Source organism: Cynocephalus volans, chromosome 15, assembly GCF_027409185.1.
Source record: "Cynocephalus volans isolate mCynVol1 chromosome 15, mCynVol1.pri, whole genome shotgun sequence".
In the NCBI taxonomy this organism is placed as follows: Eukaryota; Metazoa; Chordata; class Mammalia; order Dermoptera; family Cynocephalidae; genus Cynocephalus; species Cynocephalus volans.
Window position 1 is genome coordinate 12,495,759 of NC_084474.1, and position 12,804 is coordinate 12,508,562.

Sequence of the window (12,804 nt, forward strand, 5' to 3'; positions counted from 1 at the left end):
CCAATAGTGTGGTTTGGGCCATATAAAATCTGAGCAGGGGAGAGATGGGGTTGGGGGCCATTTCAGCCCCTCCTCAGAAGCCACACTCCCGCCTGGTCCAAATCCCAGCCACGTCTGGCACCGGCTTCCACTTTGACTACAGAGAAGGCTTGGTATTCCCACGTACCCCTTCACCTCAAAACCTCTTTTTCTATGCAGTCTTGGCCAAAGGCCAGGTTATAATTTTGCTTGGCTCATCCATCAGAAATGGGCTGTTTTTTATATACACGAAATCACAAGGGGAGAAAAAAATTAATGTCTTTGGATTTTAGGAAATCAAGGGACCAGAGGGCTCACCACGTCTTCAAATTCCTTCTCCCTGAGTCCAAATCTAGAGCCCGGCTGCCTCCTGCCTGGCACACAGCTGCCTCATCAGGCCCAGGTGCAATAAACACAGAGGAACCTGCAGCCAGGTGGGCTCTTCCTTCCTAATACTTTCCAGCAGGGAATGAAAAACTGGTGAACAGTGACATCTGGTGGAAATTCAAGCACTGCAGGATTTCGAACTAGTAAAACGCAGCTCAGCTGTAATTAACTGAAGTTTGATTACTTGAAGACATCCTTTTTTACCAACTAAAAAAGTTCAGTAATATGCATCCTTTTGGTACAAACTGCCACTGGGCGGTATGTGACATAAAAAGCAATTCCTTTGGAATGGAAAGAACTAGCACTGGAGTTCAGGTCTAAGTTGGATTCATTCTCTGAGTCTTGGTTTCATCATCTATAAAATCAAAACTATACTGCTTCTCACATATAATTTCAGTGGGTTGTTTTGAAAAAATAAGTGAGATAATGTATGTGAAAATGGAGGTAGACTATAAAGATGTGAGTTGGTTTTGGTTTTTTAATCAAATACTTTGAATTTTTTTTTTTTTTTTTTTAATATCTGCATCCATGGGTCCAGGTTCCCATTAGTCCTGTGCTGCCTGGGAACCCCCTAGAGCCCCATGTGCTCGGTTTGCAGCCAGTTCTTCTCACACTAGTTGTTAAGCTAGTTATCTCCATCTGCAGATGGGCCTCACACTTACTGGGCACACCAGTAAGAGCCCAGTCAATATTGACTGACCAACTGATTAGTAGACAGAAATGAATTATTCTCCTACTTCATTCCCACCATGTGAATAAAACCTTAATCATAGCTATTGCATTATTTCTTGACCTCTTTAAACTAAAATTGTTAAATCTTTCTTCAAACAAATATTTCATGTGGCCTGAAAGAAATTAATGATCGTTATGAACCCTGAATGGTCTCCCAAATGCCTAATTTTAAGGCAGTGCCAAACTCCAACTTCCCCAAGAAAAACATCTCTTTTAAAATACCATGCAAAGCAGTCCCATTCAGTTGTATCCAACTCAAAGAAATCAATGACTGCTAACTAGTTTTCCTGGCAGCCAGACTAGCAGAGGGAGAAAGCGGCAGAGCGACAGGGCCCTGCACTGCCTGAGTGAGGCTCGCACAAAGCCCGGTTCATTAGGAACCACTGGAAAAGCAGGCAGTTTTCCTGAGCCCTGTCACAAATCGTCCACTTTGGAGAAAACAATGTCTTCCCTTGTTCTTGCCATCTTGTTTGTTGATTCTCAGGCTTTACCAGTGTGAAATTGGGAGATCCGGCCTGGGGCCGCGGGAACAAAGATTGTGTTCCCTTTTGCATCAGGCCTTTTCTGAACACCAATTTTAACAAACCTCATACCTGCGAGGCTTGTGCATGCAATGTGGCAGCTTCTATCCCACAGTCTCTCTATTTCAATTGAAAAAGAGATGAAATACATGGTTTAGAAATTTAATAAACCACAGGCTGGTCCAAAGGTGGTGAGTTATCTCAATTGGTAGCTCACAGTCAGTTATAAATCGAACTCCTTTTTCTATTCCTTCCCCTTCTACTGCACTTGACTAGTCTAAAAAAAGGAAAGAAAAAAAAAATTAAAACCCACATCTAATAAAAAATCTTTTTATTACCAAAAATGTCAGAAGTACATGAGTAGCAAAAAATAGCATAATAAAACCCTATGTGCACATTACTCGACCTCAACAATGATCAACTCCAGATCATGTCATTTCTAAGTTCGTTCCCTTAATACACGTTATGTCCCAGTACTGCTTAGGTCTGTGAGACACAGTTCTGAGTAAGGCAGTCCTGCCACTCACGGAGCTTAGAGTCTAACGGGGAAACAGACTATCATGATAGAAAGAGCAGTAAGCGCTGTGAGAAGAGAAAGCACAATACAGCGTTGGAGAGCTCAGGGAGGAAATGGCATCTAAACTTAGACTTGAAGGATAAGTAGGAGATCGCACTGCAAGAGAAGAGGGACAGATTGGGGAAAGGGAGTGATACAGGCAGAGGGGACAGTTGATACAGAGTTTCAGAAATGAAAAAATAAATTTTAGGAACATAAGGAACAATAATATGATGGGAGCCTTGAGCACAAAGAAATAGTGAGAGAAAGATGGGTAAACAGAGTACAGATCAACAAATCAGTTTTCTATGCCATATGAAGTCACTTGAACTTCATCCTGTAGAGAAATGAGGAGCCACCGAGTGGTTAGGAGGGAGGTAATATGATCACGTTTACCTTTTAGAAAAATCACTCATCTGCAGGGTGGGGAATGGGTTAGAGTGGACAGAGGTGCTGTGTAGACATGATGGCAGGAACCATTTAGGAGGCCACTGTAATTTAACTAACAGAGCTGGGAGGTCACACTGGGGATATTGATAAGCGTATGCCTGGGGAAGCAGGCTGGTTCTGGAGCTCTCTGGGGATTCTGCTCTGCTTCCTCTTTAAGGTAGGTCCAGGGTTTGGGCTTGGGGTATGGGGGTCTGTTTTAGTCCGTTTTGTGTTGCTATAACAGAATAGCTGAGACTGGGTGATTTATAAAGAACAGAGGTTTATTTGGCTTATGATTCTGGGACAGTTGCATCTGGCACGGGCCTCAGGCTGTTTCTACTCATGGTGGAAAGCGGCAGGCAGCTGGTGGGTACAAGCAGATCACATGGCGAGAGGAAGCAAGAGAGAGGAAGCAAGAGTGGAGGTGCCAGGGTCCTATAAACAACCAGCTCTAGCAGGAATTAATAGAGTGAGAACTCACTCACTATCCCTTCTCCCCCAGGGAGAGCATTAATCCATTCATGAGGGATCTGCCCCCATGACTCAATCAGTTTCCAACACTGCCACATTGGAGATCAAAGTTCCACATGAGTTTTGGAGGGGACAACACATCCAAACTCCATCAGAGTGTATGTGTCCCCAGAGAGGGCTTTGGAGACATTATGTATCAGAGAATGGGCGTCATACTAAACCCAGAAGTAAGCTCCATTAGAAGCCCTAGAGACCACCTTCACTAAATCCCTCATGGTACAGGAGAGGAAAGCACGACCCAGGAGAGCACAGAAACATATACAAAGTCACAAAGGAAACTGGTGCTAGGGTCTCCGTCTCCTAACTCTGCACCCCTTCCTCCACCTGCAGCGTTTCTGCTGGTCTGTGCTTTTGCCAACCTTCTCCCTTCGTTTCCCCAGCACCTCAGAAGAGCAGCAGCCTGGGGGAAATGTTAGCATTCAAATGACAATAGTGTCGGAACGTGTGTCTTATGTACACAGGACTCAAGAAAGAGAAGTCTCTTTTACTGTTCTGGGCAGCTCCATTCCCTGCATTTCTCATGCTCACATTTTTCATACTTGTGTTTGCTTCCATTAGCTCGTAGGAGTTTGAAGAGAAAGCTTTTCATTTCCCATAGTTACTGACATCAGTCTTTGAAAAGCCCTAGGATAAAATATTACAATATGAACCCTTATTGACCTGCTTTATATTTTCTTAAGAGAAACTGTACATAAAGTGAAAAATAAGTGTATGATTTACAGACATATTAGACTATTTGACTGTCAATTTTGGAAAGCTTTGCTGCAGTAAGATTATACATTTTCTTGCGAAAAAACTAATTAAATAGAAACAAGAAATTACACAAAGTTTCAACTATATTGCAATTCATTTCAGACTAGCAATATTCTGGCCTCCATGGATTTAATTTACCAAAGGTATCTGACATTCGTGTGAGGCAGATTTGCATAATGCCTTTGTTTTGGTGTGTATTCTTTACTCTCTAAAATGTCAGGGACTACTATGATCTGTTAGTATAAAAGAGTGTTCCCTAGTTTTAGGTAAATCAGGCCATTACAAGAGCTGTATTATTCTTTCAGAGAACTAATCAACTTACTAAGGAAAGTGGAAAATTAGCAGCCATGTCACTAACTGATCTAGGACCAATAGAATTAAAGTCAGTAATTCAATCTTCCACGTAGGTTTGGAAGCATAACTAGTCATGGAATTCCCACTACTAGCTGAGTATGAGAAGAATGAAAAATTGGAATATTGGTCTAACAGAATTCATGTGATCAAAGGTACTTAATTACACCTAGAAATGATCACAGAAATTGGGAAAATACGGATCAACAATATCACCATCATCAATTACTGTCATCAGCATCAGTAAATAACGACTATGTCTTCTTAATATGGTGTCAAGAGGCATCACAGTCAGAAGGCATAGTCTGAACAGAAATCATCTCACCTCACTGGTCTGCAGTGCGGGGGAGTGGATGGTAATTATTGACATAATGCATAAGAACATTTTACAAATGTTTATACCTAAGGGTAAAAAAAGTCAATTACTTTTATGAAGATAAGTATGCAAAATATAGTGGGGTTCTTATTAGGGTTCTGTATACTATTCTCTAGGAATAGCTTGTTTGGTTAAATATATATATTATAAATATACATACTAAATTTTTTTGAACGTAAACCTCCATGATAAAAAAAATAGTAGTTTGCACAAATGCAATTTTTATACAGCTGGAGATCCCAGAATAATATCATTAAAGCTTCAGAAAAGAGTTCTGAATTTTTCTTTTCAATTTTCTGATATTGTATGTAATATTATTGTTACTAATATGATTAATATCATATCAATATATTAATATGATTAATATATTAATATTATTATTAATATGATGTATGTGATAACAATAATTCCCTTCCTGCTCTCTGGAGATACAGAATGTTACAGAAGGAAAAGCACCGGCTTCATTTTATTCATTTTTGTTTTTCTTTTTAATGAGCCAACAAATAAGAAAAATGGGGGAGAAAGCCCAGGTAGATCTTGAAACTTTAGGACTGTGTCACAAGGACCCTTTGTATCCTTGCCATTAAATTTTTTTTTAGTTAATTCATATTTGGGGTTCAAATATTCAAAATTAGAATAACATAGACTTACAGTCATGAACTAACCTTATGTGTGGTTACACCACATAGGCAGGATGGACCTGCACACACCCAAAAATTTGGTTGGGATGTTAAGACTAATGAGGCTACGCACACACTGAGAGGGCACTTATTAGTCACATAATGAGGCCCTCTGAGGAGAGTCAGGCAAGAGCCCACGCAGGTCCTAAACTGGCTTGAGGAGGCAGAGAAAGGAGTGTGGCTTGGGGTTTTACAGTGTGGCTGGGCTGAGGGTTCTCCTCTGCAAGGGCCAGGACTTGCAAGGTTTGACTTCCTATAGATGCTACCAAAGGAGGTAGTGCCTGGGCTTTTATATCCGCTTGTCTAGAGGTGGGGCCAGAGGGGGAGTGGTGGGGACTAAAAACTGTCAATGATGGAACAAATAAACAAAAAAACCCAGACTCTGTATTACAGACCCTTTATTACAATAATATTAAAAGTAAAGTATATTACAATATAGTCTCTATTGTAATATACTTTATTACAATAAATTATTGTAATAAATAATTTATTACACCCATTGCCAACCACATTCTCACACCCAAGGCAACCACTCTTCAATTTTATCAGCAGCTACACACACACACACACACACACACCTCATTTCCTTTGCTAAAGATAAAAGTGTTAGAAACCAGATAAACCAGGGTTTGCTTAAATTTCGTCAAACATGCTCTTCTATTTTCTAGATATAACCCCTTGGTCAAGTTATTTCACCTTTGTGGGTCTCTGAAGTCTTTTCAGTCCTTTGTAAAAGGCAGATGAGATTAATACCTGCTTGCAGGATTATTATAAAGAATAAATGACATCATATAACAGTGTCTGGAATGTAAAGATAATGTCCCTTTTTTTTTTTTTTTTTTTTTTGCTCTTGGGATGGCCGGGTATGGGTCCCGAACCTTTGACCTTGGTGTTCTCAGCACCACAGTCTTCCAAGTGACCTTACCAGCCAGCCTCCCATTCCCCCTCCATAGTGTCCCCTTTATCTTGTTTTGTTTTTTTTTTCCCCCCATACTTTTTTGGCTGCTCTTTATCAGCCTCTATTGCAAATTCCTCTTCCTTTATTGACTCTGAAGTATTGGGAATTCCCTGGATTGTCATCCTTTTTCTCTTCTCCTTTGACATCCTCCCAGGCTAATTTTATCTCTGTTTCGATGGATTTGAGATGGGCTTGTGGGTTGATGACTCCACTCAGCTTTATCTCCTGCAGTCCACACATGAATATACAAATGTATACAAAACATCACATTTAAATGTCTAACAGGCACTTCAAAATTACAATATGTCTTTACCTTTCCCCAGACTCTATTTTTCCTGTTTTCTATCTCAGTGAATGGTACCATTATCCACCTAGTTTTGAACTAGAAACTTGGAGGCACAATCTTTGACCCTGCTCGTCCTCTTCTCACACCTCCAGTCAATCCTCAAGTTTTGTCCACACTACTCAAAATTACCTCTTGATCTGTTCATTTATCTCCATCCCATTTAATAGTTTTTTAGATCAAATCACAATCATTTCTCAAAAAATTAGTGCAACAGCCTCTTCCCTGTTCCCCTCTCCCATAATGCCTGCTTCTAAGTGACACCAGAGGACAAAGAGATCTTTCTAGAATACGAACATGATGGTGTTAATTTTCTGATTAAATTTTGTCAGTGGATCCCCATTTCTACCTGGATATGGTTCAAACTCCTCAAGTTGATTCAGTCTTCTCTCTCTTCCTCTCTTCCCCCCCCAACCCCCCAGGGGTCTTACCCTATTCCAAAAGCTTTAAATACCACTTTATGCTAATGGATCCCAGATTTACATCGGCTAGACTCCTACCCAGACCTCTACCCTGAACTCAAGGCTCTTTTACACCATTTACTTTACATCTCCATTTGAATGACTCACAGGCATCTCAAAAATCTGTCTTTACCAAGATTTTCGATTTCCCTCCCCCAGTACTCATTTCAGGAAGCTGCTCAACGGCTCTAGTTGGGAAAACTAGAAATTATCTTTGATTCCTTTTTTCTCAGCCTGTACATCCAATCTACCTTTAGTTCTATTAATTCTATCTCTAAAACTTATCAAATCTATCCATTCCCACTAGTTGTCCAAGTCATCATCTTCTCTCACCTGGACCAGTGCAAAGCCTCCTGTTTCAGTATTCCTATCCTTGCCCCCCACCCCGCACTCATTAACTCCAATACACAGCAGCCAAAGGTAAAAATATAAATCACATGATGTCACTTTCTTACTTAAAACCTTTCAGTGACAATGCTTTTAATGTAAAACCCAAAGTCCTTACCATGACTTTCTTGCCCTACTCAGCCTACATAGACTTACTACCTTCTCATTCACCACACCATGAGAGCAGACATTTACCTGCTCACTTTGAATTCCAAGCATCTAGGACAATGCCTGGTACAATAAGTGTTTGTTAAAATAATGAATAAGTGAGAGGCTTACAAGACCCTTCTCGGTCTGGTCTCTGCCTCAGCTAGTCTCTTTCTGGCTTCCCATGTCACAATACGTGTTCCAACAAATGCTAGGAGTAGAATGAGAATAGGCAATGTCTATTTTATAAACACTTTGAGTGATGGCAACAGAAATCAAAGTGAGAAAACCCCAAGAGACAGGTGCAAACTCAATGACAGAACCAGGAGTGATTAACTCAGCCATCCTTCTTCCTCAGATGGACTTCTTGGGGCACCACTCGGCTCGTAACTTAAAGGGTTTTGAGGGTTTTTTTTTTCTTTTTCAATTTTGGTCAAATATGTATAGCATAAAATTCACTTTTACCCATAGAATCCAGTGGCATTAAGTATATTCACATGTATTTCCAGAACTTTTTTGTCTTCCCAAATATCCATTAAACAATAACTCCCCTTTCCTTCCTCCCCCCAGCTCCTAGCACCTTCTATTCCACTTTCTATCTCTGTGAATTTGTCTATTCTTGGTACCTCATACAAATGGAATCATACAGTATTTGTCCTTTTATGTCTTACTTCACTTAGCATAATGTTTTCAAGGTTTGTCTGTGTTGTAGCACATATCGGAATTCTATTCCTTTTTATGGCTGAAGGATATAAGAGTTCATATTTAGTCCATTTGCCCACCAAATATCTATTAAACACTTTATTAAGGATCAAGTACTGTTCTAGGCACTAATGAGATAGGAATGAACAAAAGAGACAAAATTACTGCTTACTTCTTACAAATAAACAAGTGAACCTATATTATGTCAGATGGTGAAAAGTATTACGGAAAAAAACAGTATTTCAGGAGCAGCTGTACAGGAAGAGCGTCTAGAGGTGTAGGGTGAGACCATGCACGTGGTACCTGGAGGGTTAGCGTATTAGTGTAAAGATTTTGGATTTTACTTTGAGATAAGAAGCCAATAGAAAGTTTGGAACTGCAGAGTGACATAATCTGACCTACGTTTGAAGGGATAACTCTGGTTTCAGTATTGGGACTAGACTATGAGGGGGAACATGGCAAAGCAGAAGTGGGAAGAGTGTTAGGAGAGTCTATCAGTCAAAGTTCCCCAGAGAAAGAGTCAATAGTGTATGTGTGTTGGGGGGTGGGGAGAGAGACATGGAGAGAGATTTAAGAAATTGGCTCATGCAGCTGTGGAGGCTGGTGAATCTGAAATCTATAGGACAAGTCAGCAGTTGGGAAATTCAAATAAGAGTTGAAGTTGCAGTCTTGAGTCTTAAGTCTGAAGGACAGGACAGGCAGGCTGGCAACTCAGGCAGGGTTTCTATGTTGCAACCTTGAGGCCAACTTCCTTCTGAAGGAGAATCTGTTCCATGCTTCTTTTCAGCTTCTGGTAGTTTGCTAGCAATCTTTGGCATTCCTTGGCTTGTAGGTGCATCACCCCGATTTCTGACTCCATGTTAACATGGCATTCTCCCTGTGGGCATGTCTGTGTCCAAATTTCCCTTTTTTAATAAAGATTCCAGTCACACTGGAGTAGTGCCACCCACTCTAGTATGACTTCATTAATAATTACATCTGCAACAACTCTATTTCCAAATAAGGTCAAATTCTGAGGTACGGGAGATTAAGGTTTCAACGTACAAATTTTGGGGACACAAGTCAACCTATAACCCAGGATGATAGCTATGAATATGAGAAGCAGTTGGATTTGGCAAGAGAGTATAAAAAAGAGAGTCAGGGATACTACAAACAAAAATAATCAAGTCGACATTTACTAAGGTGGTGAAGATTGCAGGAGGAGAAGGTTTGGAGGGAAAATCAAGAGTTTTGGACATAATAACTATTCAGATAAAGCCCCATCTCCTACCCTAAGCCCCTCACTTGGTTACCAATACCGGAGGCAGAGAACCCAGTTATCTCTGCAACAGCAGGGCAGACAGAGACTTAGTGTTTCCTTCCCCCAGACATACATGACACCTAAGTAGCTCTCATTTCTGGTCCACTCCACTTCCCTTTCCAGTCCCTCCTTCCTCGTTATCATTGCCTCCATTATACAACATCTCCTTATGACATCTCCACATAAGCCTTAAGCATAAATACATCTTAAAAGTTATTAAAAGAATGGATAAAGTCAGAACTAATCATGAGCTGCAGAGATAGTCTTTTTAACGGTTGTATTTTCATTAGAAACATTGAGATTCTAAGTGAGCCTTAATAGAAACATGTTATTAATAGTTTAGTTGGCTTAAAATTAATATTAGCCTGTGATTCTAATAGTCATGGTTTGTTTAGCTTATTTATATTGCCACCTTCCAATGTGCAAAATTAACAATCCGTGCAGGCAAAGATTTGCCATTATAGTTTTCAGTCACTGTCAGCTGGATTCTTAGATCCAAGTGTAAGAACTACTTCTCCAAGCAACAGAAAATAAAAATGTATAATACAGCTAAACCACAGCAAAGTGGAATTTTAAAATTAAAGTTCAAGAGAAAATAGGTCATTTCATAAAATTAAATCTAACTTCGAATTCCATTCTGTGATTTAAACTCTAAAGGCTCTCAGAAATTTTTGGTAAAGGGGTAGTTTATCCTGCTTTGTGTATTTCCTTTATGAAATAGTCCTATTTAGGAATGAATGAAAATCTTCCATTTGGAAGGGCTGACATTATCGATGTTGACTTGGGGTGTGGTGATTTTCTAGTCTGCATAAAAAAGGCATTCTGGTCACTGGTGAACAGACAACATGATTAATTAGGGAAGCGGCTGTTCAATTCTAATAAAGTATTCCCTAAGTCTTCTGGATCCCTAAAGACCAGTGCTTTCAGAAGTACGGATTCCATGATGATTCCATTTTGTGGCTAACGTTACTGAAACCCTCAGACTTCCATCTAGAATCTGGCCTGAAAGGAAGCCAGGGCTCTCTGGAGCACAGCACCGGAAGGTCTTCCCTCAGATAACCTTTCTCAGATCGAATTACGTGGCCTATTGATACTCTGTAGCTCTGTCCTTGCCAGACGGGCGGAAGGAAGTGGGTGGACTCCAGCACCCCACACCTGTCAGGCTTCACACCCCGCTAGATAGAGAAGCCGCTGGGTTCCCAGGCCAGCCTCGCTGCGCCTGCAGAGGGGGAGGCCGCGAGCCAGAAGTCGCGGGGAAGACCAGTCGCGAATGTCTCCAGAGGAGCAAAGCAGCCGAGCTAGGCTTTTCTGGGATCGGTTTGGGGACTTCTGTTCTGCCTGGACATTTCCACCACTTCCCTCACAAGAGTCTCTGTCTTGAAACCCAGGACCCAAGCAAACTGCCTAACGAAGCGCGCCCGCGGAAGGGGTGTGCAAGCGACTTGGGAAGAAAGGCTGGGGGAGGGGAGAAAAGAGAAGGGTCAGATTTCAGGTTCACAAGTTCTCACAGAACGATCTGAAAACGTGAGCTAGAGACGCCAAATTGTGGCACCCTCGAAAGGCCCCCGAAGCTCCTCGGGCCCCTCGGAGTTGGGCGTGCGTCTCAGGGGCGTGCCGGGCGCTCCCTCTCGGCATTTTCGGCTTCACTCGGGCCGGTGCGTGACAGCGGGTCGGGAAGGTGGTGGGTGGGCCCGGCCGGTCCTCTCCCGACTTCTCAGCGTAGGGTCCCGCCGGCCCGGTGCCCGCGTCGCGTCGGCGTGGAGCAAACCCCGGCTGGGAGCTGGGAGCAGACTCGGCCACGGCCCGCCCGGGTCCTGCCGCCTCCAGACTGCAGAGACCACGTGGCGCCGCCTGAGCCCCCACCCCAAGCCCCAGCCCGAGGGGAGCGACCCCGGCTCTGAGCGTTTCCCACATCGCCCATCTCCCCGCTCCAGTGAGCTGTTGGCGTTTCCCCAAAAGCCTCCCGGGCTCCCAGCTCCAGCCCCTAAAATAAACAACACTCCTAGCCAAAAAGCGGAGGAGGGGAGCCTCAGAACCGGGAGAATGAAAATAGAGGGAGAAGGGCCCGATTCTCCAGGAAAAGGCGATGAGGGGAAGCGAAACAGCGAACTCACTCGGAAATGCAAACCGAGCGCCACTCCCCCGGCGCCCACAAGCCACCGAAAGACACAGCAGCCCGCGCGCTCGGCGGCTTCCCAGGAACGGCCTCATGAATGAGAACGGGTTGCTAGGTTTCCTCCCTCCCTCCCGACAATCGCTTCCCACAAGACTTCCACCGCCGAAGGAAAACATGCCGGGCCCGGTGACTGCACGGCGGGGGAACCGAGCCGGGCCCACGAGGCCGCCCGCGGCCGCTCCCGCCTTCAGAACCCTGGAGAGCGGCCGCCGCGCCCCCGGAACCCGCGCCCCCCTCCCGCGCCTCACCACCCTCACTTTCGTTCGCTGCTTCCCGCCTCCACCTTCACTTTTCTTGGCAACCACCACTCTTGTTTTTCACACACAGATGAAACTGGGGTTTTTTTGTTGTTTGTTTTGCTTGAGGGGGGTGTTTGGGCTGTCCGAGTTAGGTTCCGGTTTATAACTATTGCACTAAACGTCAGTGCTCCAAGAAGCCCTGAGAGCGCCTCAGAGATGAAGGCCTGAACCAGACAGGTGGCCTTAAAAAGCGATTGAATTCAATGCCTCTACTTTATAAATGAAGTAGATGAACTCAAAGAATAAAGAGACCTTCCCAAAGTTAGCCGCCACGTTACGGGCAAGGCCGGGTCTAGAACCCTGGGCTCCTGACTTCTAAACTAATACTTCCCTCCACTTTCCAAGAAAAAAAAAAAAAAACTTTTACTTCCACCCTCATCGCTTAGGTCTCCTAGTGGAAGTGGAGAGGCCTGTGTTCCCGAGAATAAGATGGACACATGCAGTGTGGAAAGGGGGCCTGCAGAGTGTGCACGTGAGGTCACAGTCCCAGCACTGAGTCTCGGTCTGCCCCATTTCATACCCTCCCCTTCCCCGCTCCACCCCGCCTGAGGTGAATCTGAGATCCTCAGCCACTTAGTCCAACTCTGTGCGTCTAGGGACTTCCGGAGGTGGGAAAGGACTTGGGGACGAGCGAGGATCCGAGGACGGAGGGGAGAGCAAGAGTTGCAAAAGTGGACTAAAAGGTTTTCTTCCAAAC

General features: G+C 43.3%; 1 protein-coding gene across 2 annotated transcripts in view; it reads left to right on the forward strand.

Moving 5' to 3' along the window:
- RGS20 (regulator of G protein signaling 20) overlaps positions 1-12,804 on the forward strand; it is a 99,280-nt gene that overhangs the window by 9,286 nt on the left and 77,190 nt on the right. The window contains exon 2 of one of the 2 annotated variants that reach the window (XM_063079995.1): positions 12,358-12,365. The exons of the other annotated variant lie outside the window; for it this stretch is intronic. Within the exon in view, the coding sequence (XP_062936065.1) occupies positions 12,358-12,365 (8 nt within the window). The remainder of the gene's footprint in view (positions 1-12,357; positions 12,366-12,804) is intronic. 2 annotated transcript variants of the gene reach the window in all.